At 36.5% G+C, this 27,510-nt stretch overlaps 1 protein-coding gene across 1 annotated transcript in view; it reads right to left on the bottom strand.

The window, feature by feature from the left end:
• Nucleotides 1–20,090, bottom strand: part of LOC306880810 (contactin-associated protein-like 2) — a gene marked incomplete at its 5' end in the record, with an annotated part of 43,587 nt that extends 23,497 nt beyond the window's left edge. Inside the window, 5 exons of the mRNA XM_079434580.1 lie at nt 404–607; nt 982–1,129; nt 2,658–2,851; nt 4,071–4,181; nt 20,012–20,090. Of these exons, the coding sequence (XP_079290706.1) occupies nt 404–607; nt 982–1,129; nt 2,658–2,851; nt 4,071–4,181; nt 20,012–20,090 (736 nt within the window). The remainder of the gene's footprint in view (nt 1–403; nt 608–981; nt 1,130–2,657; nt 2,852–4,070; nt 4,182–20,011) is intronic.
• Between the last annotated feature and the right edge of the window lie 7,420 nt (nt 20,091–27,510).

Raw genomic sequence — 27,510 nt, 5'->3', positions numbered from 1 at the left:
ATTTTGATCCAAACAATGTATCGTTGGCTATTGCTTGAAATATACCCGTGCTACTCAAGACTGGTTTTGTGCTCCAGGGTCACATTTAAAAGTTTTGGGTTGGTAAGATGTTTAATGTTTTTGAAGGAAGTCTCTCATGCTCACCCAGGCTGCATTTACTTGATCAAAAATACAGTAAAATCATTAAAATTGGGAAATATTATTACAATTCAAAATAGCTGTTTTCTATTTGAACATATTTTAAAATGTAATTTATTCCTGTGATCAAAGCTGAATTTTTAGCATCATCACTCCAGTCTTCAGTGTCACATGATCCTTCAGAAATCATTCTAATATGCTGATTTGCCGCTCAAGGAACATTGCTTATTATTGTCAATGTGGAAAACAGTTGCAAATCTTTTACCGAGGTTGATCTGCAGCAGGAGTTTGGCTCGCTGCATCTCTAGAGTGATATAATCGCCCTGCTGTCCCTCTCCGTGCAGCAGAATGCCGTCTCCTTTAGTAGTCTTAAACTTCAGAGATATCACGTCCTTCAAGATCTTCATCTTTTTCTGTCTAAATCGATAAGAAATCACTCCCTGGCCGTCAAAGTTGATCACATCCGCCCCTGAAAACAGGAATATGGGTCAGTCACAAAAAAACATATGAAGTCTTCCTCCAACACTTTCTCCAATTCAAACAAGTTTATGATGCAACAGTGGAGAAACTAAACATTTTTTGCTTTTAAAGGGGCCATATCATGAATTATTATGCAGAATTATCCTTGATCTTGAAATAAACATTTCATGTGTATTATATACACTGTATATAAAAGAGACTATTATTGAAGAATAATGCAGCTATAAAGCATTGGACCAAACAAAAAGTGGGCAACGCATAAAGATGTTAGGTAATGAGAGGGTTAAAATTATTCAAATGTGTAAAAATGACCCCTCTAAAATGTGTGAAAGACACATCAAGGATCACTTCCACAACACTCACAGTAAGCGCAGCCATAGAGCTCCACTCTCAGCCCAATTCTCCCCTCCTCACTCCAGTCCAGCGGGATGAAACGCACGAATTGGGCCATGAAAGGGTGCTGGAGTTCATGGCGCACAGCCCGCTCTGAGTTCCAGTTACCTGAAAATGTCTGAGGCAGGAAGAAGGGAAGAATACTTTATAAAGGCATCGAGAAAACCTCCTCCTGTGAGTGAGACACTACATTACTGCGGGTTCTGCGTACACAGATCAATACGACAGGCTCTCAAAGCGTATCTCCAGGAAAACTGTCATAAGCAGTTTATGAAAGGAGGGAAATAAGTGTGCAGCAATGTGTCATCAGGAATGAGTGTAATTGCATTTACAAATCTTGAGACAAAAGTATGCATGATGTTAGCTTCTGAAAATTTGAAATAAAATAAATGAATGAGGCAGCTTATGAAAGTTGTAATGCTATGGAGGAAATCATAGGAAAGTGAAAACTGAGATCTCCTTAATTTCTCAAATTCTTCTCCTAGAGAGCAGAGATTAAACCAAGAACAAATGGAAACTTTTCAATTGTTTCTCAGGGAACAATGTGATTAAAACAAGAAACTTGTGCATAAGTCTCCAGCTTATCAGAGAAAAAATTACAGAATTTCAGAATAGATTTCATAAATGTCTCAAAACCGCAATAAAATGATTTCAATATTTCACACTATCCACATTAATTTTGATAGCTTTATACATTTTTGGTGTTATTTATTTACTATTAACGTATTTTGTAATATTTTATAACTTAGTCATTTGTATTTTTATATTTGTGACCCTGGACCACAAAACCAGTCTTAAGTCGCTGGGGTATATTTGTAGCAATAGTCAAAAATACATTGTATGGGTCACAATTATCTATTTTTCTTTTATGCCAAAAATCATTAGGATATTAAGTAAAGATCATGTTCCATGAAGATATTTTGTAAGTTTATTACCGTAAATATATCCAAACTTAATTTTTGATTAGTAATATGCATTGCTAAGGACTTCATTTGGACAACTTTAAAAGCGATTTTCTCAATATTTAATTTTTTTTGCACACTCAGATTCCAGATTTTCAAAGAGTTGTATATCGGCCAAATATGGTCCAATCCTAACAAACAGTACATCAATGGAAATCTTATTTATTCAGCTCTCAGATTATATATAGATCTCAATTTTGAAAAATTTACACTTAAAACTGGTTTTGTGGTACAGGGTCACATTTTCAGTTTTAATTTTAATTTGAAAGTTTTAGCAATTAAGTTATGTGCTTCTGTCATTCTTTATTCTTTATTTAGATTTAATTTATTTTTATTTTATTTATAGTTTTAATAATTTTAGAACTTAAAATTATATAATTTTTACATTTATTTTTCATGTAATATTTGGATTTTTTTATTTCAGCTTTTTCAATAGCTAATTTCAATGGTTTTACGTTGTTCTATACTCCTAATGTTTCATATGTGTCTCTTTTTTTATTTCTTCTTTAAAAAGAAAGAGGATTATTGAAGTTTGAAATCTTGGAAAAGTTTCACTTTTGGCTAAAACTATGTGGGTCAGTTCGTATGACACAGCAGCAGCTGTAACTGTCAGATTTGGTAACCCAAAAACAATATTTAGTTCCTGCATGAGCTATAAAATCACAGTTGTCCCTGTAAACTCACCCATATGTTGCTGTCCTGCCGATACGGCTTCCAGTTACTTCCTGTGTCACTGTAGAGGAGCCTGTAGTGTTTCGTCCAATCAGAGCTGCTGTATCTGCCCTGTGTTGCTATGGCAGTGATCTGTTTCCTGGCCCTGAGGTCCACCTGTAGCCACTGGTACCTGTCGGAGTCTGACGGTGACCATCCTCCATTGCCTTAGAAAGACAAAGCACAAGTCAAATCTGATGTGAAAACAGCACATGCTGCCAAGCTTGAATTACGATGCTTTAGTCCACACTAAAGCCATAATGCTCCATTAGCACTATACTTCCTTAAAGGTAGCCAGAATGTGCATTAAAATTCATTATAATCTATAGAGATGTTTTTCTCTATTTTGCAATCTAAGCAAAGCCTAATGCATCCTTTATACTTTATCTGCAGTAATTCCACATCACATCTCTGTCTAAATGTCAACTAATAAGGAGAGAGACGCAGCGGACCTGACAGTGGCATACAAGCTGTTCAGAATAGCCATACTATTCTTACAATTTCTGCAGTATGCACATTTTCTTTATGCGTTTACTGACCTGTTATTATACAAAAGTGAAAACTGCACAGAATGCATGTCCCACAATGCAGTGCACTTGACTAGATGTTACACTTCCAGTGTAATGAATGAAGCTGGAGCGGACTGCAGGCACTGTTTTTAAATTTGTAACTTATTATTTGATCATACAAAATTGGACTAAAATGCAAATATACGGCAACAGTTTGCATGCAAATTAACTGTTATTTCATTTAAATTATAAACAGAGAGCACTGGCAACCAAATAAGGTCATGTGATAGCAACATAGAATACTTCACATACTATTTTTTTTTATAATAGGGCAGTATACAGTGTAAAATACTGTAGTGTAGTTTTTATTTATTTAAAGAAATGAATACTTTTGTTCAGAAAGGACATATTCAATTGATTACAGTAAAGACATTTATAATTTTACCAAAGATTTCTAGTGCAAAGAAATGTTGTTCTTTCAAACTTTCTTTTCGTCAAAAAACCCTGAAAAAATGTAGCATGGTTTCCAAAAATATATGAAGTAAATATGAACTATTTTTATTATCAATAATAATAAGAAATGTTTCAGCAAAGGCAGCAAATCAGCATCTTACAATGACTTCTGAAAGATCATGTGACACTGATGAAGCCTGGAGTGATGATTCTGAAAATACAGCTTTGCATCACAGGAATACATTTTTAAATATATTAAAATAGAAAACGTTATTTTATTTTGAAATAATATTTCATAATATTACTGTTTTACTGTAAATTCTTTGAAAAACATTCAAATATCTTATCAATCCCAAACTTTTGATGTGTAGTATACAGTAAACTAGTATTCCATTCTAAACACAGCCGTAGAGCTCTTCCTCACCTACTCGCCTGTTGAGTTTTGCATAGCCAGCGCCAAAATCAGCTGCCAACACAGAGGAGCTGGTGAAGGCGCTGTAGGGAAGGGGTGAAGCCAACACCTCATCACACCTCTCTGGAAAACAGAAAAACATATGCTTGAAATATTGTTTAACAGACTGTACATAACAATCAAGAACACAGTCATATGTTTGCTAAAGATGCTTCTGATAGAACATTCCTTTAATATCACTGAGTTTTCTTTCAAATTCAGTGCCAAGAGTGCATAGATATCCACATTATGTTGTAAATCTCCTCTTCCGTACAATCGAACATTGCATGGTGTTACTGGTGTCTTTTTTCCACATTTAGAACAGTCAGAATTAATCTACTTGATTTCTGTCCCTGTGCATTATACTTAAAACACCATCTGAGTAACTCTCATCTTAGCAAATTCAAGGTTTGTTAGAAAGTCAAGGTTTGAGATGCAGAAAGCTCTCATAAGTGGAGCACGTTTTTCACTGAAAGGTCCTTTGTGTTTCTGGCCGCTGTGGGTGCGGTCAGTCTGCAGAGTTTAAATAGGTTCCTCGTAACCCAATTTATCAGACCAGAGGAGGCGAAATTCAAGGCCAGAGTCTGAGTACTCCTCTCTCAAGTCTCTGTTTATGTGCCTCAAGATTTACAGTGTTAATGCAAAACATTTTAAAACAGTGCATTAAAAAGAAATGTTAAAATTTATCAAATGCATTCATCTGTTTTAGTTAGATGAATTTTTCATGTTCATGACCACACATTCATGTTTATGACCAGCAGTGGGGCAAAGTAATGATTGTGAATACCAAGAAAAACTGTTGATTACTGTATTTCATCCATACCAGGTCTCATGCAGTTTTGTTATTGTCAACTAAAATTATTACATTTTTAGGTAAATAAAGCTGAATGCATAAAATAAAATAAATTTAAATAAAATAAAAACTGAAAATACATTTTGCCTTGGCAACTAAATAAATATGATGAAAAGTTTAATTTGAAGTACCAAAATTAATATATATATATAATTACTATATATAACAAAAGCACATAACAAAATTACTAAACAGAAATAAATGCTAAATATATTCATGCTAAAAAATACAAAATATTAATAAATACTAAGATATTTTGACCAATATAGCAGTCCAAATTACACTGGATCCCACTGACATTTTAAAAAAACAAAAACAATTTCGTGTTCCACAGAAGAAAGCAAGTCATGCATATGTACAACATATATGTGAATCAGTTTGAGAGGAAAGGCACCACAAACAAGTGACCTAAACAAGAAAATCATTAGCAGTAAACTTTAATACAGTTAAAAGCAAACATGCATGTGTATGTAAAATGCTGCATGAACAAAAGCAGTTAAAGCAGAAAAAAAAAAAATTAAATGAGTCATCATGCAGCAGATGGCTTTCACACACAGTCGTGAGAGATTATTTCCTGCTGTGAGAGGATGTGCCGACGCCGTAATGACATGGTTACATGTTCTACATCTACTGAAGCCTTCAGAGATCGCGTAAATGTCAGCAAGCACATTTGCGGTGTTGACCTTCAAACAGATGTGGTGAGGTCGGATCCTAAGAGAAGGCTATTTCCCAATGTACGGAAATGCACTGACTAATTTAATCAGCACGAGACATGCTGACCATCACGCTCATGTCAATACGCACCCAAAGGAGAACAGTTATGGCGTCATTTCCATCTCAAAAACACAATTTTGCCACTATTAAATATTTTTAAAAGCTAATGCACTTCTTTACACAGAAGACAACAGGATAAGTTAAGAAATGCATGTGACAAGGTAAAAGAAATAGAATATGGGTCAGTGTTTGAGACGCTAATATAGTGACATTAAGAATTTTTTACCTGTGCATAATTTCAAACCAAGCCATAATCTACTCCAATTATGCAAAAATTAGTTTTAATTGTGTGTATTTAGGATAAATGAAATGATAGCGATAATAAAAGCATTAGCAAGATAAAGGAGTTCATCGTTTTATTTCAAATATTTAAAATTACATTTCTACCACAGAATGTTATAAAAGACCTCAAATCACCTGAGATTTGGTAGAAATGTTTATGACATTCAGAAAAATGAAATGTGATGCATGTATACAATCTGCTGAACATAGTGAAAGTATGTTGCAAAAGAGTTTATTTTCTACAAATCTACAGAAACAAAAGTGTCCATATTAAAAGAAAAAACCCTCAATTAATCCCAAAACACTAGTGCAGTGATGCTGAATGCCTATGAGCGCTATAATTAGAGTGAGAGGGTGATTGCTCGGAGGATATCCTTTGATCGAAAACCAGAGTGCTTATATATTGATCGTGATCTTCCCCTGAGATTAACCTTTCATTTACCCGGAGAGCCTCAGATTCTCATGGATTCAGCACTGAACTCTCTCTCCAGCCTCAGGTGCTTAATACGACTCAGATCACTGATATGAGCTCTACAGCACGTAGATGAGAAACAGAGGTAATATGAGCAAGGGAAAACCACCTGGTTGCTTCATTTAGGATAGTCCTAATAAGAAACAGCTAAAATTGCAAATACTGTATCAATTCATTCTTCATCAAAAATTGTTAGTGTCATGGAGCTAGATCAAGTGTGGCACGGCAAGTTTCCTGCTTCAAGTGACTTTTCTGTTTTTAACGATATCTTTCACCAGAACAGCCACTATGTGTGTGTGTGTGTGTGTGTGTGTTAGGGTTGGGTACCGTTCACTTTACGTATTCGGTACTGTGTACACTCTCTGTGTAATAACAAAAACATTTATTTCAGTGAAAAAATAAGTCCAAAACTCTCAATTTCAACATTTTGAACAATAGGGCCCTACAATTTTTTTGCTTTTTTTTCTTCCAGAAATTCTTGTGAGTTTTATTTTTTCTGATAATCAAATGAAGGCATGAAACATTTATTTATTTTTAATCAAATGAAAATGAAACCCTTTTATTTTTTGGCAAACAAACAAATGTTTACTGTTAAAATGAATACATGGTAGAAAAATTGTGTGATTGTTTTTTTTATTTTTTTATAATAATTGTATTTTTAAATGTAGTTGTAATAATTATTTTTTATTATTTAATAGTTTTATTTAAATTTGACAGTAAATGGAATATATAAAGAAATACATTATACTGTACAAAAGTAATTCAAGAGTAATATATTTCTGTTACATGTTAAACCACACTTTTATTTTGACAGGTTGCCATGAAGTTTCTGTGTGTACAGTATGATATGATGCTAGTTTTCTCAAATGAAACAGTAAAATTCTTATGTAGTGACTCTCACAGCGTCTCCGCCATTCATACATACCAAGACTAGCGGACATGCAGGATTCACATTTAAACTGTCTTTTTGCGTTTTAATATTCACATACACTAGTTCATATCGCGATTCGAAATAAGTGACAGACCTTCTTTTATTCATCCAAAAATTTACGAATTCCGTGGCATTCCGCGTTATAGAGTAAATTGTTATAAGGTCTCAGGTGTGATTGGGGAGCAGGTGTGTTAAATTTGGTGTTATCACTCTCACTCTCTCATACTGGTCACTGGAAGTTCAACATGGCACCTCATGGCAAAGAACTCTCTGAGGATCTGAAAAAAAGAATTGTTGCTCTACATAAAGATGGCGAAGGCTATAAGAAGATTGCCAAGACCCTGAAACTGAGCTGCAGCACGGTGGCCAAGACCATACAGCGGTTTAACAGGACAGGTTCCACTCAGAACAGGCCTCACCATGGTCGACCAAAGAAGTTGAGTGCACGTGATCAGCGTCATATCCAGAGGTTGTGTTTGGGAAATAGACGTATGAGTGCGGCCAGCATTGCTGCAGAGGTTGAAGGGGTGGGGGGTCAACCTGTCAGTGCTCAGACCATACGCCACACACTGCATCAAATTGGTCTGCATGGCTGTAGTCCCAGAAGAAAGCCTCTTCTAAAGATGATGCACAAGAAAGCCCGCAAGCAGTTTGCTGAAGACAAGCAGACTAAGGACATGGATTACTGGAACCATGTCCTGTGGTCTGATGAGACCAAGATAAACTTATTTGGTTCAGATGGTGTCAAGCGTGTGTTGCGGCAACCAGGTGAGGAGTACAAAGACAAGTGTGTCTTGCCTACAGTCAAGTATGGTGGTGGGAGTGTCATGGTCTGGGGCTGCATGAGTGCTGCCGGCACTGGGGAGCTACAGTTCATTGAGGGAACCATGAATGCCAACATGTACTGTGACATACTGAAGCAGAGACTGGGCCGCAGGGCAGTATTCCAACATGATAACAACCCCAAACACACCTCCAAGATGACCACTGCCTTGCTAAAGAAGCTGAGGGTAAAGGTGATGGACTGGCCAAACATGTCTCCAGACCTAAACCCTATTGAGCATCTGTGGGGCATCCTCAAACGGAAGGTGGAGGAGCGCAAGGTCTCTAACATCCACCAGCTCCGTGATGTTGTCATGGAGGAGTGGAAGAGGACTCCAGTGGCAACCTGTGAAGCTCTGGTGAACTCCATGCCCAAGAGGCAGTGCTGGAAAATAATGATGGCCACACAAAATATTGACACTTTGGGCCCAATTTGGACATTTTCACTTAGGGGTGTACTCACTTTTGTGGCCAGCGGTTTAGACATTAATGGCTGTGTGTTGAGTTATTGTGAGGGGACAGCAAATTTACACTGTTATACAAGCTGTACACTCACTACTTTACATTGTAGCAAAGTGTCATTTCTTCAGTGTTGTCACATGGAAAGATATAATAAAATATTTACAAAAATGTGAGGGGTGTACTCACTTCTGTGAGATACTGTATATATATATATTTATATTAGTGCTGTCACATACATACAGTACTGTATATACAGTATATATATATATATATATATATATAGATATAGATATATAGATAGATAGATAGATAGATAGATAGATAGATAGATAGATAGATAGATAGATAGATAGATAGATATGTGCAAATTTATAAGATCAAACTGAAAACAAGGTGAGGTGCCTGATCTGAGCATTTGAGTTGTTAAATAGAGAAGAACTTAATTTAGCATTGATTTTGAAGAGCAGCAGAGTGTTTTACATTCATGATTCAGCAGAGTTCAGTTCACTTCTCTCTGACTCAAAGGAAAAACAACATACCTTTTGTTCATCAACACTCTCTTGCACCTTTTCATTTATCTAAGGCTTTTTGTGCAGAACACCGACTGAATACTTTCAAATGGTATAATGTGCAAAAACATGTCGTTACACTGAAGTCCAAGTGCTGAGGAACAAAAAAATGCTTTATAATCAATACTGTTATGGTCAAGCTCTTTCAGGTCCTCATCTCGTATTAAGACTGTTAGAGGATCGACTAACATGAAGCTGATGGCGTGAAGAGGTGACGTCTGATAAATAAAAGACTGCCACATCTCAAATTTTCTCTCTGTTTTGTTACGTTTCAACTGTTGAACTGAGTTGCATTAAAATAACGTGGAACTGACTAGTGCTGGGAAACGATTAATCACATCCAAAATAAAAGTTTTTGTTTATATAATATATGCAGGCACATGGACACACAGACATCAAAGGGGGCTTGAGCACCTGCCCTTTTTCTTCCTCGAGAGAAAGTGCCCTTTTTTCTGGGGAGTTTTCATTTTTTATATATAAATGAATATATATATATATATATATATATATATATATATATATGTGTGTGTGTGTGTGTGTCTGTGTGTTTCTGTTTGCACACAGCTTTCCCTGTCAAACAAATAAAAAATCTAATTATAAGGTCGGGTGGGTCGGGAAATGTTGAGACTGTCACGTTCCGATGCCTTTCTCCCCTTCGCTTCTCCGTGCAGTGCGCAGCACAACACTGCACACATTGATCGGCACATCACAGTCACAGACAGGCAGAGAGAGCCGCAGAAGTGAAGCCCTCCCTCCCTTTCCGGTTGTGTTTGTCTTGGTGTAGAGGCAGTGTTGCCAAGTGGGCTACTTTAACACTGTTGTCGCAGGTTGTTTGTGATGTCTGTGGGTTGAAGCGACCCCAATAACGTGTTTTGTAGCCCCTGTAGTGCGAAATGTACAAGGGGAACCCCTGCCAAAAAATGTGTATTTTACCCTCCGGAACACGATTTTTACCGGGGGACACCCCTCGAAATGCGATTTACAGGTAATTATCCAGAAGTCAAATATAGTTAATTTGTCTTGCTAACATCCATGACTCATTAGCTAACATATAATAAGTTAGCTAAAGTTTAGTTAAGGCAACATAGGCTATCATGGGCATATAAATTACATTTACATTTAGTCATTTAGCAGACGCTTTTATCCAAAGCAACTTACAAATGAGGACAGTGGAAGCAATCAAAATCAACAAAAGAGCAATGATATGCAAGTGCTATAACAAGTCTCAGTTACCTTAACGCAGTACACAGGTTTTATAAAATTGTATTTAATTATATAATAAATAAAAAGAAAACCGATAGAAAAGAAAAAGAATAGAGCAAGCTAGTGTTAGAGGACTTTTTAGTGACTGCTAAAGAAGACCATGGTCTCTATGTGAACTGATATGAGGGAATTAAAATAAATTGGTAAGTCAGTCAGAGTTGTGTTAATATATATAATGTGTTTTTTAGAAAATAATTTAAACAAATATGAGAAGTGCCCTTTTTTTTCACTTGAGCCCCTGCCCCTCAAAATGTCTGTGCACGTCCCTGTATATATGTGTATGTGTGTGTGTGTACTGTGTATATTTATTATGTATATATAAAGACACACACATATTTACATATTACAAAAATATTCTACTCAAGTAAAAGTATAAAGTAGCTCATTTTAAATGTACTCAGAATAAAAATTACTTGCCCAGCACTAGTCTACCATTACAAGTGAATATTTCATTTTGAAGTCAACATTCTTCATCATATTCTTCCAAAACCTGAACCTGATCTGAAGTGCTCCTTGTTAATTTTATACCTCTATTCTTTTACTATATGTCAACTACTGACTCTTTTTATTTATCCACAGGACTTTTAATTTCTGTATCACTAGAAACACCAAACAGAATTGCAGAAATAATGTCTCAAACACTATCTCTGCTTTCCTACTCAATCACCACTCCACCAGAGGAAAACATTATCCAGCAGTCTGTTCACTGCTCTGAGATCTGTCCTTATTCTGCCTCTCACCTCATTACACACAGTTCTAAAAGAACAGCTTTAAATTGACTCGGAGTCTGCTGAGTCGAGCTTGTGTCAAAAATAACCCTTGTGTCCTCCAAAAAAAGAGGATGATATTCTCAGGCTGCTGTTCTACTCGCTTGTCTTCAGTTCGAGCAGTGTGAAACTCCTACATTTTTTTTTATATATATATATATGTGTGTGTTTGGGGAAGACGTGATAAAGCTAAGAATCCTGAGTAATACAATCAGTCCATGCTGTTCACAGCCATAAAATTGACTTTTTCTGGGGTTAGTGAACCTGTTTCGAAACCTATGAGCTGCCTATCCAGACAGCATTTTAAGGCATAATTGTAATGTTGATTATCACAAAATTAATTCCCTTTTTAGATATATATAAAAAAGTAAAACAATTTGTGTCAGTCACATTATACTACAAATATTGTCAAGTCTAACTTGTATTGAATCCAGAATTTAATATTTTAATACCAAAAATATTGATAAAAACAGCTATTTAAACCAAAATTTCAGTGTCCCCTGTATTTTTTGTACAATAACTTTTTATTGCTTTCACAAATATATATAAAAAAATGAAATAAAAACCCATCCCTTGTATTTTTATATTACATCGTTAGCTTAGCAACAGAATCAATTGCAAATGCAATAATATATTGATACATCATGATTCCTTTTTTTCGCAACACTGTAATGATAATTCAGATTACTAAATAAAGGTTTTTACTTATTTATATATTCATTCACATCATTAAAAAGCATGTTGCCTAAATATCCTACTGTTCAAAAGTTTGGAGTCAGTAAAATTGGTCTTTTATTTAGCAAGGATGCATTAAATGCATAAATTAAATTAATATGATGTAAATATTATTAAATAAAATGAATATAAAATTTTAATTAAATTAATTTAAGTAATGTATTAAGTAAAATAAAGTAAAATTAATTAATTAAAAGTTAAAGACTTTAATAAAAAAAGATTAGACTAATTAAAAGTTAAAGACTTATATAAAATAAATGCTGTTCTTTTGAACTTTCTATTTATCATAGCATCCTTAAAAATGGTTTCCCCTAAAATATTAAGCAGCACAACTGTTTTCAACATTAATAATAAATGTTTTTTGAGCACCAAATCAGCATATTAGACTTCATATTAGATTTCTGAAGGATCATGTGACACACATGTAACTCTCATTAGAGTTACAAACGACCAGCTTTTATCATCTGATCGTGGTTGTATCTCTCTATTAGTGCTACTGGATCTTAGTGCCGCGTTTGACACTATCGACCACAACATTCTTTTAAATAGACTAGAAAATTATGTTGGCATTAGAGGAAGTGCACTGGCATGGTTCAAATCGTACTTATCTGACCGCCATCAATTTGTGGCAGTAAATGAAGAGGTATCATACCAATCACAAGTGCAGTATGGAGTACCTCAAGGCTCAGTACGTGGCCTCATACTTTTCACGCTTTACATGTTACCCTTGGGACTCGGAGATATCATTAGGAAACATGGTGTTAGCTTTCATTGTTATGCTGATGATACCCAGCTCTATATTTCTTTGCGACCTGATGAAACTTACCAATTTGCAAAACTAATGGAATGTACTGCTAAATTCTGAAAAAGCAGAGGTGTTAATTATTGGACCAAAAACTTTTGCATGAAATAACCTAGATCACTGTCTAATACTTGATGGCTGCTCTGTAAATTCTTCGTCATCAGTTAGGAACCTAGGCGTACTTTTTGATATCAATCTTTCCTTCGAAAAACACGTTTCTAGCATTTGTAAAACTGTATTTTCCATCTTAAAAATATATCTGAAATACAACCTATGCTCTCAACGTCAAATGCAGAAACATTAATTCATGCATTCATGGCCTCGAGGCTAGATTATTGTAATGCTTTATTAGGTGGTTGCTCTGCACGTTTAATAAACAAACTCCAGCTGGTTCAAAATGCAGCAGCTAGAGTTTTTACTAGAACCAGGAAGTATGACCACATTAGCCCGGTTCTGTCAACACTGGCTGCCTATTAAACATTGTATACATTTTAAGATCTTGCTAATTACCTATAAAGCCCTGAATGGTTTGGTGTATGCTCAGTATTTGAGTGAGCTCTTATCGCATTATAGTCCTTCACGACTGCTGCGATCTCAAAACTCTGGCCATTTGATAATACCTAGAATATCAAAATCAACTGCGGGCGGGAGATCCCGTTTTCCTATTTAGCGCCCAAACTCTGGAACAATCTACCTAATACTGTTCGGGAAGCAGACACACTCTGTCAGTTTAAATCTAGATTAAAGATCCATCTCTTTAACCTGGCTTACACATAATACACTATCGCATTTCTATAATTCAAATCTGTTTTAAGGATTGTTAGGCATTAATTAGGTCAACCGGAACCTGGAACACTTCCCAAAACACCTGATGTACTTGTTACATTGTTAGAAGAATGGCATCTACGCTAATATTAGTCTGTTTCTTTCTTATTCCGAGGTCACTGTAGCCACCCAGATCCAGTCCGTATCCAGATCAGATGGTGGATCAGCACCTAGAGATGAGCTCTACAGCCAGGACACCTAGATGAACCCCAGAGACTGATCCCCAGAGAAGACCCTGTCTCCAAGACGGCCATCGGGACAAGACCACAGGACCCAGATGAGTCCTTTGCACAATCTGATTCTGCTTTAGCCTAGATTTAAACTGCTGATTTTGTCTGGCCAGAGGAGAATAACACTATTTCGACAAACTATTTCCCCGTCTAAATACTTTAAAGCTGATATAAAGCCACCCAGCATTATATCAAGCCGATGTAAAGCTGCTTTGACACAATTTGCATTGTTAAAAGCGCTATACAAATAATATTGACTTGACTTGACTTGACACAAGACTGGAGTAATGATGTTGAAAATTCAGCTTTGCATCAGAAATAAATTACAATTTAAAAAATATTTAAATAAACTGTTTTTTTATTGTAATAATATATTTCACAATATTACTGTTTTTACTGTATTTTTGATCACATAAATGTAGCCTTGATAAACATGAGAGAATTCTTTAAAAAACTTACAACATTGAACAGCAGTATTTGCTTTTCTCAGTGCTTTTATGAGTTGCGGTACTCAACAACAGTGAAGCGAGCATGAGAGATTGAAACTGATACCACAGATTCACTTTCCCATTCCAGTTTGGCACAGGTTCCAATACAGACAGTCAAGGCAGCTCACTAGGTTATGGAGCAGAGCTAATGTGTGTCCTCCATTACTTATGCAATGGTATTAAGGTACAGTAATAGAAATACTGATAAAGAGAAGGTGAATAAGAAACGAAAAACCGAGAGGCATATTTGCCTTTACATTAGACTGTATTGGGACAGATATTTCAGTTGTTAAATATTTGGGTTCTTCTTCAGCATTTGTATGGATTCCCCTCAGCCTGTAGTGAAGGAACAGTCCATTAGTCTGCCAGACGAACATCTCTCTCACTGAGCCAGCAATGTGCAGTCAATGCCAAAAGAATAAGTCTCACAAAGCTAGACTTTTGACTATCGGCATAAATCTGGCCAAGAACCACCCACTTAGACTGGAAGGGGCCATCTGAATGACATGCTTTAGGAGCGGGTGAATCTGAAATCAATGATACCACAATAATACAGCAGCCTGCAACACAGAGCGAGCTCAATCAACATGCTGTACAGACAACACTAAATCACTGGAAAATATGTGCGGTCTGAACTTCTGTGCAGCCAAAAGTAATAAGTAACAGGAACAAGTCAAGATCAGTTTTGGGGAAAGTTACTTTTAAAAGTAATGCATTACAATATTGCATTGCTCTCTAAAAAAGTAACTAATTATGTTACTTTTTATGGAAAGTGTTGCAGTAAATTACTTTTGGGTTACTTTTTTTTATTTGGGCTGGGCTTGCTTGTTTGTTTTTAACATCAAAAAGTTACATTTTTGGCCCTTTCACACTAAAAGTGAAATGAATAAGCCTCAGGTTGAAGGAAATGTAAATTAACATCTGTACAGTAGAAGGCACAGCTCAAACCATTCTGGATTGCATAAAGAATAGGACAAAGAGGAACAAAGTTCAACAGTCTTCAGCAATAAAAAAGAAACTGAATGTTATGTTTATCTAAAGGTGTACTTTTCCTATTAATGAATGCATTAGTGAGATTCCCATTCATCAATCTAATTATTTGTCAAACTATCTGAGAAACACAATATTGCGAAGTAATGTCTTCACACATGTACATTTGACCACTCCTGAACAAACAGTACCTGCTGGTAAACACCACATTTTAGAGATAAAGGCATTATCTGTACAGTTATCTAATTACATATCGATAATCTTAATAACAATATCTTATTTCAATGATTTCCTCTGCTTGCTGATACTTGCAGTCACAGAATACAGAGAAAATTGAATTATGAAATTACCTGGAGGACCTGATCAATGTCAAAAGGAGATCAAATTTAGGAGACAAATGCTACATGATTTAATGAATAGTGTCATATCTATTCAAGCATTAGCCCCTATAGCCATTCTTAGTCCAGATGAAATAAGAAAGCATAGGGAGGTTTTCCATTTGCACTTCAACGCTGAATGAAAAGCCACCAGAGTTAAAGATGTTGTGAGAGGTGAATACATGGAAATTGTAACATAAGAGAGATGTTTGTCATGGGTATGAATGCTATTGATATGGAAGTCATCACCACTGAGGCTCTCAAATCACATATGGGGCAGGTTTGATGTCATGATGTTCGATTAAAATATATAAGGAACCTATGACATTATATTATTGATATCCAACCTTCTCCACTGTGCTTTTTTGTTGTGTTTCACTGAACAAAAATAACAGCATAAATAGGTTTGGAACAACATACCTGATACTCACTGCTCGTCTCAAAAAGTGCAAGAAAGTGCACTTTATCAGCAAATAATGCTAAAAGTTTATTAGCAGATAGTAAAATTGCAAAATTCCTGCTGGTTTTTAAAGCCTCACAGCACAGGTTTTCAGTAACTAAACACGCATGAGAGTAAGACAGAACCAACGGAAGAATGCACATCGTCTTCCCTTCGAGAGAAAATATCTTTAATATTTCATGGTAAACTCTGCTGTAGTCTTGCAGAGACTTTTGCACACTTTGCCAAATTACAGTAGCTGTTCCTCCGAAGCGCTCTGTTTCAGCCTGTTACCTTGCAAACTCAACTTTCCGTCTCAGAGGACAGATAAAAAGCTTATGATTTTGGAAACCTCTTACCATTGTTGTGAGCAGGATGCATCAGACAGTTAATAGGAAATCTGTGGGTGAGCTGAAATACCGCAGAAGCTTGTGAATGAGCTTAAAACAAACTTACCCAACCTACAACTTCTATGATATTCTTTTGAGCAGTTTTGTTTTATTTTCCAGTTTAAAAAGACAGTTTCACAGAAGCCACAGAATAAAAAAATAAAGGTTATTCCGACTTTTTATCTCAGTTCTGATTTGTATTCTCACAATTCAATATATTATACCTATGAGTTTGACTCATAAACTCAAAATTGTGAGAAGTCTAGATATAATCTCGCAATTCTGAGAAGAAAAGTCCACATTGTGATATATGAACTTGCAATTGTGAGATAAAGGTCAAATACTTTTTTTATTACGTGGCAATACAAACAAACAAACAATAATAAAAAAAAAAAAAATCGCAAGAAGTAAACTCAAAATTCAGACTGAAAAGCCAATGAAAATGGGATTCAATATAAAATAGGATAGGTTTACTTGAGAAACATCACTAAGAAAAAAAGGTTTTTCCAGTGCAGCACAAACAATTTGCCTGTAATGACTGTCCCACTGAAACTCTATAAAGTGAGTATTAAGACACTCAAAGCCGTTTTACTGATGGCTGAATTCTGCTCATTTGAGCCGGCGCCTGCTCTAAGTCAACATGTTTAATTACCTTTTGTGGTGTAAGATCAATTATGACGCTACAATCAACAGCACCATCTTGAATTAATGTGCTGACAGGTCATCACAAATGGCCTTTGTCTGCCTCCTCTTGCTCTCCAAACCACATCTGTTCATGGGCTCATGGAGGATTGTTCATAAATTGGGATTTGATTGAAAACATGAGCTCTCAAAGCCTGGATGGGGAGGAGGTCCTGCCGGAAGGCTTTGTGTTGTTCACGTGTCCCGGGGTGGAACTGTGATTCAGATTCATGGAGCATGTTGATAATCAGACGGGGGAGTAAATGAAAGCTTTATACCTAGAGGCATAATCTTACAAGAACAAGCCCAGGCCACACTTCTCTGCCAAAATTAAAAGGAAAAATTGTATTTTGTATAAAGAAAATTAACCCTATTTTAGGAGCATTAAAGTTGTTTTGCATTGTGACATTATTATTTTTTTAATAACAATTAAGCACAATTTAGCCCAAATTCCCAGTTATATAATCAATTCAGATATTTTATTTTTGATATTTTTTGTCATTATTTTAATATAGATAGATGGATAGATAGAGGCCCTAAAAATAATCTTATTTTTCTTAATGCAAACAGAATTTATTGTTTATATGATATAATTTAATTTAATTAACTCCCATGATGAACTACTGACTAAATGTCCACCTTGTTTATGAATGACCAAAATAACCGCCAACCCTGAAGGTGTGCCATTATATATACGGAGCGTGAAGTGTTTAGGGGGTGTGTGCGTTTTACCCTAGTTGCTTGGAACACGCACAGGCTTTTGTTCACTTGTGTCCATCTCTGGTGGACAAAGGGAGGCGCCTGGTGACTGGGGGAGGGGTGAGATGACAGGGGGCGGCACACGCTTTGACAAATCAAGATGGCAGGTGCCCAAATATAAATGAGCTTCCTCATTAGCATCACAAAACACAGCCGAACTGATCTAGAGATGCTGCAACAGCCAATAGGAGAGCTCAATGGGATCATACTAGACTCTGTCTGTATAACAGAGCACAATCAGGCTATTTCATAAATGTTTTATTGCCACAGTCAGAATAAGGATGCATTATATCAGAAACAGCCATGTTTTAGGCATTCCAAACCTGTATGACTTTAATCATTCTCTGGAACATAAAAGAAGATATTTTAAAATATGGTGTGATTTTTGAGCATATAATGAAAGTCCGTGCGGTCTAATGTTTTTTAGACCGCAATGTTGTTCAAAATATCTTCTTTTGTGTTCTGAAGATGAAAGAAATTCATGCAGGTTAAAGCAACATGATGTTGAGTGAATTCATTTTAGCGGACTTTTCCCAATAACGTATTTTAACACTGACTTTTTACAACTTGCCATCAAAAACATAAATATCACCATATTAGAGCCACGAGTGTGAGGAAAGAATTGGGCCAAAAGTCAAAATAATCATGTTTGCCTTAAAAATCCTCTTAACATACATTGTTTGATAATCTTGTTTTACGCTCATGGATTTTTACTACAGTACAAAACATATGTGTTTACTATTGGTCAAATGCTTTACATTTGGCTACTGTATTTAGTCTATAAGTGTGTGATTGCTCTTATTTCCCATGAAAATGTTTTCATGGTGGTTATATAAGATTTTGTGACCGACTGAGATGCTAATTTGATTGTAAAATGCCTCAATGTAAAAACTGGAATAGCTGAGGTTATTCCATTACACTTTATTTACTACAAGATCTGTGTAGAAATCTTGTTTACTCTAAATTTATTTGATGACTTTAGATTTTATATAATAACCTGAGAGGGATGAACTGACTGCAGAGTAATGCACCTTGGGTGGCACACGGCACAAGCTGTTCAACATTGTCTCCCGGTGCATCTCAGGTTTCTGTGATGCAGTTTTGGGTTCTAGTGCTTCGCCTTCATCTATAATCCCCTCAATCACCCACATTTCTTCTGCTTTTTTAATAGTTTATACTATAATAAAGCGTGCCAATGTGTCCACATATATCTTTAGGTATTATTTACTAATGTGTTACCCCAAGCGGAAAATGCTGCAGAACTTCAGACAGCTTTGACCTGTATTCTCCATTAGTATATGCCACTGATCTATAATAGCCAAAGGAAAACTGACTGCAGCATCAATACTGACTTTGACTCAAAATGTGTGAAAAGAAAGAAAGAAAGAGTACGCCACTAGCACAGTGTAAAAACTATTAACCTAAATAAATGTGCATCACTATTTAATATGAATCAACTTAAAGACCAAGTTTACACCAGGAACATAATTTAAATGGTTAAATTATTTAGAAATAATTCCTTAAGGTCACAACTTTGCATTTTTATAGTCATATAATCATGACGCCTTTGAAAAGATAGGCATGCTCTAACTTTTTGAGAGCCACAACAAGCACCTACTACACCAACTGAGCATAGTATTTCATAATCATAAACAAAGCTTATGAAACACCCACATAGACAGACAACTGAACAGCAAACCCCTGATATTCCCATGATGCTCCCATGCATTCAGAAGAGCATTAAAGCATGAAATCTCATACGACCATATGGCATGCATAAATCAACTTCTGAGGTCTTTTTATATACATATATATATATATAAACGTGTACATTATCTATTTAAATCACACTATTTTATTCCAGTTCAACCAGCAATTTTAAAGTGTAACCTAATATGTGGAATAAAGTGTTGATGTTGAATGCATGGAGAGTCACGTGCTGACGCATAATAAGATCATTGAACACACACACATACATACATATACACACATTCATGTACTCACGGGCTCCTGCGCTGAGCTTCACATAAACACTCCATATCCACAATATCAGCGGCAGCTCTGTTCCGACAACCCGTCGCATTCTCACTTTTATTCCGATGTAAACAAAGAGAACCGCGGCGTTTTGTCCTTCCTTCACTCGCACCCTCCCTGCAAGGAAGGGAAGCCTCAGGACTGGCGCTGTTTCTGCGAGATATAGGTGCGCAATACAGCCACCTTTCTATATTAGCCAGCAAGAAAAGCTCTCGGAATTCGCATTGTTTTTCAAAGCGTGAAAGCTCGCATTGTTTCACCAGAGAAGGGTTTCCGGGACGGTCGCTGTCCAGGTGCTGAAGTTAATGAGGTCTCGCCTTGCCCCCTCTGCGGATGAAAGTGGTATAGTCCAGCAGCACAGCGAGGCGCCAGGAGCCTCTGAAAAAAATATGAAAAGAGGGGTGGACGGTTCTTAAAGGGCTAGTACAAACAAAAATGAAAATCATGTCAGCATTTAAGGTACTTGCTGTCATATGTTTACAAACTTGAATGTTTTATTCTTAAAAGAAACACAAAAGAAGCAGGTTTTGAAGAGTGTTCACTCTGTGAATGGAAATGATTGGTCATAAATGTGTACGACTTGCACTGCAATCTTTTGATGACATATGCCTTTAAGTGAGGAATAGACTAAAATCAAAATCGTTATACACCGATAGTCTCTCACTTAAAAAAATAAATAACAATCTTTTGAGAGCGAGTGTGAGAGCTACCGTAGGTGGAGAAGGGATTTACATCAAATAGCATTTTTAATCCAGTCTGCTCCTCACACAAAGCTAGAAGACTTGCTTGGAAATTTACATTTAGGATTACATTTATCCTTTTAGAAATAATAATTTGCTCAAAGATCTGCAAAAATCCTGTTGTTACACAGAAAGTAATCTGAGTGTTAAATAAAACTGATTAGCCTAAAAAAATCAAAAACGAATGAAATAAAAATAAGAGAAATGCTTTATTAGAAGACATTTGGTACCTAAAAAGTATTCCGTTTTATAAAAAGAACTAAAGGAAAACAGCTTGATTATAAATGTGAAATGTACATAATTTCACTGAAGAATAATTATGCCCTGGGGCAATTAGTGGACGCCTTTGTTAATCAAGAACAAAACTGTTTCTAAGTAACTAATGATAAAACAAATGGTGTATTGTGACGCGCCATGGTTCAGCATTTCCCTTTAAACTGTGTTCACAAAGCAGCTGCTTTCAGCCAATAAAAGGCTTGTTCTGACACCAATTGGGACATTCTGCAATGATTAAAACCATATTAAATACCTGATTGTGATCACATGCCAACATTTGCTCTGACACTACATGCCTCTATCAAGAAAATATGAGTAACCACTAAGGGGCGATAAAACACCAACATTTTTTCACATTATTCTCTCTAATGCGCATAAAGATCACAGCCATTGTTTTTTTGTTTTTTAATTTAAAAAATAAATAAATATTTTGTTATTAAACAGAACTGTAAGGCTGCACAGATTCAATAAAATATGATCATAACACAACAGACAGACATAAAAGCCTTCTGGAATCAAGCTTAAAAGTTTTCCACTATGTCATTTGAGCTGTAAATGCATGGAAAACAATTCAAGCTAATGTAATATACAGCGAAGGCATGCATGTTCAAGATGTTAGACCACATCTGAAGTGAAATCCAAAACAAGAAGCTATGGGTGATCTGTGTTTGCCATGGGTGTGTATTTGTGCATGTGCAATGTCTGTCTCTCTTGGAGCTCATAAAACCGGTGAATTCTAATCAGATGATGTCAGACAGCTAGCTCCCAGTATGAAGAAATTGTGTTAATCTATGTTGACATTATTGTCTTATTTCGGTTTAGCATATGACATTTCTTGCCTTGAGCATATTAATATTCCAACAGAAAGGATTCATGCATGCACTCTCATTTCAAGCCAGAATATATGCATGCACTATACAGTATGTTTGCTTGCAGAAGTATGCAGAAGAGCACACTGGATGTATCATTGTATCCATTTTATCTCCAGTGAAAAACTATAACTAAATTATCAAAGTGATTCCCAGTGGTTGGCTCAGCTGAATTCTGGGAATCCCATTGCTTTGAACAATGGAAAAGGATGAGGCTTTACCCTCAACAACAATGTTCTCAAAGAAATAAATAAAGAACCACTTCTCTTCTAAAAATTGAAAAAGAAAACAAATCTAGCTTTCAAATATACTGTTGCATATACATATCTGGAGTGCGGTTCCTGCCCTTTGCCAATAGGGTTGACAGGAGGATCTGGTGGTTAACCGTGTCAAAAGCAGTGGACAGATCCAGCAATATAAATATTGAAGATTTGGAATCTGCTCCTGGAATCCAGTCTTAGAGCTTCAACAACTGAGAGCAAGGCAGTCTTCGTTGAATGTCCACTTCTGAAACCAGACTGGTTGTTGTCGAGGAGGTTGTTCTGTGTGAGAAAGGCAGAGACTTGGTTGAACACAGCTCGTTCAAGTGTTTTTGCAATGAAAGGAAGAAGGGAAACCTGTCTTGGTTTGTCTTGGAAAGTCTGTGGTTCTCTAAAAGAGATGGGTTAAGGGTGGGTTTCTTAAGTAGTGGGGTTGTACGAGCCTGTCTAAATGCTGAGGGAAAAACACCAGTCTGAAGGGATGTGTTAATGATGTGAGTGAGTGCAGGTACAACTGCAGGAGAAATGGCTTGAAGGAGATGAGATGGAATAGGATCAAGTGGACAAGTAGTAGGATGATTAGAAAGGATGAGTTTGGAGACTTCTGCCTTAGAGAGTGAAGAGAAGGATGTGAAAGAGTATGTTTACAGGTGAGATGTGTTGTGGAAAATTGTGCACTAATGGTTTAAATTTTATTAATGAAGAACGTGGCAAAGTCGTCAGCTGTTAGAATTGATGAAGGAGGGGGAGGAGGAGGACAAAGGAGGGAAAGTGTTTTAAAGAGTGCGTGTAAGTTATGTCGAAAGATGACATGTGGAGGGTTATGTGTTGTGTCAGGAAACATGTTGAGGTTAAGAGTGAGGAGGAAGTGATCTGAGGTGTACAGTGGAGATCCATTTGGTTGCCTGATTTGTGAGTAGCCGTAGTTAACACTCTCTTGAGATCAAAAGAGGTAAGCAGAGTGTGGAAGTCTGCAGCCTAAGGTTTATCTAGGTGAATGTTGAAGTCTCCAAGCATAACTAGGGGAGTACCATCCTCAGGAAAGGTTGAGAGCAGCACATCTATTTCATCCAAGAAGTTACCTTGTGGTCCTGGGGGTCGATAAACAACTACAAAATGGATTTTAAAAGGGTGGGTAATAGTGACTGAATGTGATTAAAGTAGCTGTTTATACACAGAGAAGGTAAAGGAATAAATTTCCAGTCCTTGGGGGTAAGCAGACCAGTACCTCCACCTCTTTTAGTCAGATGAGACGTGTGGGAAAATTAGAAATTATCGGAGAGTGGGTTGTAACATCTGCTTATGATCCTTGATGGTCATTGGGACTTTATGTCTTAAGAGACCCCTTTTAGCCTTTTGACATTTACAGACCCAGCCCCACATTCTACCTTTATATGGGTGCTAAATTGCCAATGCCTTGACTTCAAACACATTCCAGAGAACTAAATGACCCTCTATACCAGACACCAACGGCCTGGCTGACCAGTGGACTACCTCCATGATTACAACATAACACACATGCATAGAAACATTTCCTTTATTTAGACTATAATCAATTAGTTACAAATGTATATGGTATATGCATGTGTTGTGTATGTTTCCTTAGTATATTAGCCTGGTTACCACTCGTTATCTGTATTAGTTAAGCTCTAAACGCTCATATTCAAGTGTATGGATGTATCTCTGGTTTATTATCTTCTAGATGTCTCTTTCTTGATATCAAAATGATCTGCTCTTTATTCCTAAAACAATGATGTACACTATGTGATAGTGAAATGCATCATACTAATTTTACTGTACTGTGAGCAAAACTACACAGATTCTTCACTTGTCATAAAATATGCAAATGAGGTGTCAAATGGGGCAAATAAACACTTTCCCGCTGAAACTATGCGCCTTGTTATTGGTCAAACTAACCAAAATGGGTGTTACAGGGAAACCAGATAAAACTACTTCCAGACCCAACAGGTGGTTCTTCTCTTGACTTTCACACCTCGCCTTGGGGTGTTTGTATCTAGTTAGATGTTGCATGTTCTCCTGTAGTGTAGTTTAATAAACATCCATATGTATTCACGCTTGGTTGTCTGTGTCTGCTGCTTACAGAACGAGGTCACTTTAACGTACCGGTTTTGTTACATGCTCTGTGAGCAATGTATCAGTTAGGAAATAGTTTTTCGTGCCCAGAGAAATAATTTTCCTTAGAGTCAATAGATGATTAGAACTGTCATGCGGACGAACAAATAATTTTATTGTACTATTGATGCTACAGTTAATTCCTGAAGATGAATATGATTTATAACAACCCCTTATGATTAGTTATGTTCATCTCTCTTAGAGCTAATTTGCAACAGTTTGGTGGAGAATGCGGGCAACGTTTAAACCTGGTTCTGTGAGCAGACTCAGTAACAATGGTGTTTCTTATGTGTGTTTATTCAAACCAAGACTACTATCCAACCGCGTCATTTTGTAAATGAAAGTGTAGGCTACACGCCCACTTTCCGTGCCTTAACAGTTCTCAAGTTTCTCACTGAGAAACCAGCCACTGTTAATGACTTAAATTTACTGCAGTTTATAAATTTGACCCTATAAAACAACTAAACCTTTTATAGCGAGTCTTAATGCTATTTTATCCGCCCTAAATTGAGTGAAGAAACCCTCTTTTAGCGCGAAGAAGATAGCGAGCGATGTTCCTCGCTTATCTTAAAATTAAGGCCTTATTATGTATAGCTAGATTGATGCCATTGGTGTTCCAATGCCATACAACTAGACTATTATTCCTGTGGGTTTAACCATTAGCGTAGCTAACTAATGCATGCCCCCTCGCCCGATCACGGAGCAAAATTAGTCTTAGAATACTGCAGGTCAGTATCGGATTAATGATAAGTGGGAGTCTTAAAATCTTGATCAAGTAATTGTTGCAACAACCGCATAAGTGCCACATATCTGGCGAAGAAACCCCAGATCGGCAGCGCGTATAAATAGTTTTATATTAAGGTTATCTGATCTTGGGCGAAGAATCCCCACTTTCAGTTTTGAACAGCATAAACCCCATATCTGACTAGAAAATCTCAGATTGGCAGCGCATAGAGTTTTAGATTAAATCTATTTAATATTGGGCGAAGAATTTCCCCACTTTCGGGTTTTTGTTTTAAACCGCGTAATCTCTCCCGAGCAGATAAAATCTCTTCAGTACAGCGGCTTAAGTTTTAGCTGTGTGATGAGAAGAAAAAAATCTCACTACAGTATTTGGTACGTCATCTGTTTATTGTCGCGTATCATTGCATTCATATTAATGCATTGATGTGATGCAATTGTTGGTCGATTTGATGGTGTAATGCTTTGCCATTGTCTGTGAAGTGAACACGCTGTGTAAGTTATGAATGAAGTGTGAATGACAGGTCATGACTGGCTGAGCGTGAGATTCCCATGCATGTTGACATCCAACTCACGTGCTTCGCGCACTCTGGCTGTTAAACGTGCATCGGTTTCTTAGCAACGTCTGAACCCGGAAGGCGATAGCGAGCCCTTTCCGGTTCAAACTCAAGACACAACAAAGGGCTAAGCAAGCACACGACACTGACAAGGTATGCGATAGAGTACGAGACCAAAAGCAACTTCAGCACGTTTCAACAAAAGTCGAAGTATACTTTGTTTATATATATTAATATTAAAAATTAAATAAAATTCAAAATATTCAAAATATTAAAATTTTGTTGGACTGGAATTCTGTTCTCACCTTGTAATTTTTAGACCTTTTATTCAACTCTAGCCTGAGCTTTAAAATATCCACACTCTGCTTGGAAACAGATTTAGACAAACACGGTGCTAAACAAAAGGACCACGGGCGGCTTCACAAAAGGTACAAATGTGAGCAAAAACCTGAAGAATCGAAGCAGATAGAACTGCAGTGATTTCTGGCATTGTAAGTTTAAGGCGCCTTTTTACAGTAAACATGCACACACACATGCAGACACAAATCTCCTGCTCTTTTATAGACTAGTTAACCCCTCTTTAGCCCTCTGCAGTCCTGGAACCCTTCCATCACCCTTTTGAGTCACCATGGCGACCTGAACAAAGACCTCTCAGCCTCATTATTCCTAGTGGTGGTGTTGAGAGTATAGTGTGCCAAACTCATTCTTTACATGAAACCTTTATGAGAACACTGTAAGAAGGTTTTACTGTAACTAACACCTTTCTGAGCTCATGAAACTCATGAAACGCCCACATATCAAAGAGACGTTTCTTACCCAGTTTTCTAACCTATTCGTTCCCTGGAAAAAGCAGTAGGCCTAACAGTCAAATCAATCATTCCTAATAACCATCAGCATATTACAAAAATAATTAGCATTTAACACTAGAACACATTATAATAACAGTATGAGTATGTAGGCTTAGTGCATTTTTTAAGATAAAAAAAAAACTAAAATAAATAAATAATAATAATAAAAACTTGATTAAAAGTCAAATAATAACATCAAAATTTGTTGTGACAGCATTTTATCCGTACGATTCATTCAGTTCATATGAGTCATTTAGCCTACTACACGGACTGTGTGGTATGTTCTTTTGTCATGGCACTGTAGATCAATGTCGTGCTGGAAACACTGAGCGAGTAACATTTTTACCTTTTGACACGTGTCCTGAAGTAACTAACATAAAGTAGCCAGTAGCCCCTCACTGCAGAACAAAGATCCAAGGGGTGGGGTTGGAAAAAGTCTCTTTATTCTAGGCTAAATGTATAGGTATATGTAAGGTGGGAGGAGTTAGATCTATGTTTTGGATAGTGAATGTTCCGCATATGTGGTTGCAGTCAATCCTGTATGTTGTTAGGGACAATTAACTATATTGACTACTTTAAAAAATGTTTTGAAATAGAAGACAATAATATGCCTATATTGTAAGTATGCTAGCAGTAACAGGGAAAACCGAACCTTTTTCTTGCTGGTTAAGGACATGTTTGCCTGAGTTTCCACAGAAATAGGACATGATGATCAGTGGCTCAAAATCACTTGAGGTAAAACAAAAGGGCTTTTCAGCCAAGTAGGCTGGAGGATATAAGAACCAAGGCCTCATCAAAAATAACAGCACTTGCCGAAAAGCAACTGTCTTTTAGTCTGAATATCTAACTACAGTAATCAGCTGTAGTAACTACTGTTATCTAGTGTTCAAAAAATATGTCATTTAATTTAGAAGTTTAATTGCAAGGCCTAAGAAAAGACCATGTTAACAAAAGAACATGTTCTCTGACCAGCAATATTGAATTAATTCTCCAAATGAAGGTGTTTCAGCTTCCAAAAACAGCTCAAGAAGGACTTCTAATGACT

Source organism: Barbus barbus, assembly GCF_936440315.1.
Source record: "Barbus barbus genome assembly, chromosome: 15".
NCBI classification, from domain to species: Eukaryota; Metazoa; Chordata; class Actinopteri; order Cypriniformes; family Cyprinidae; genus Barbus; species Barbus barbus.
Note: the sequence above shows the minus strand (reverse complement) of the source record. Positions and strands in the feature narration are given on the sequence as shown.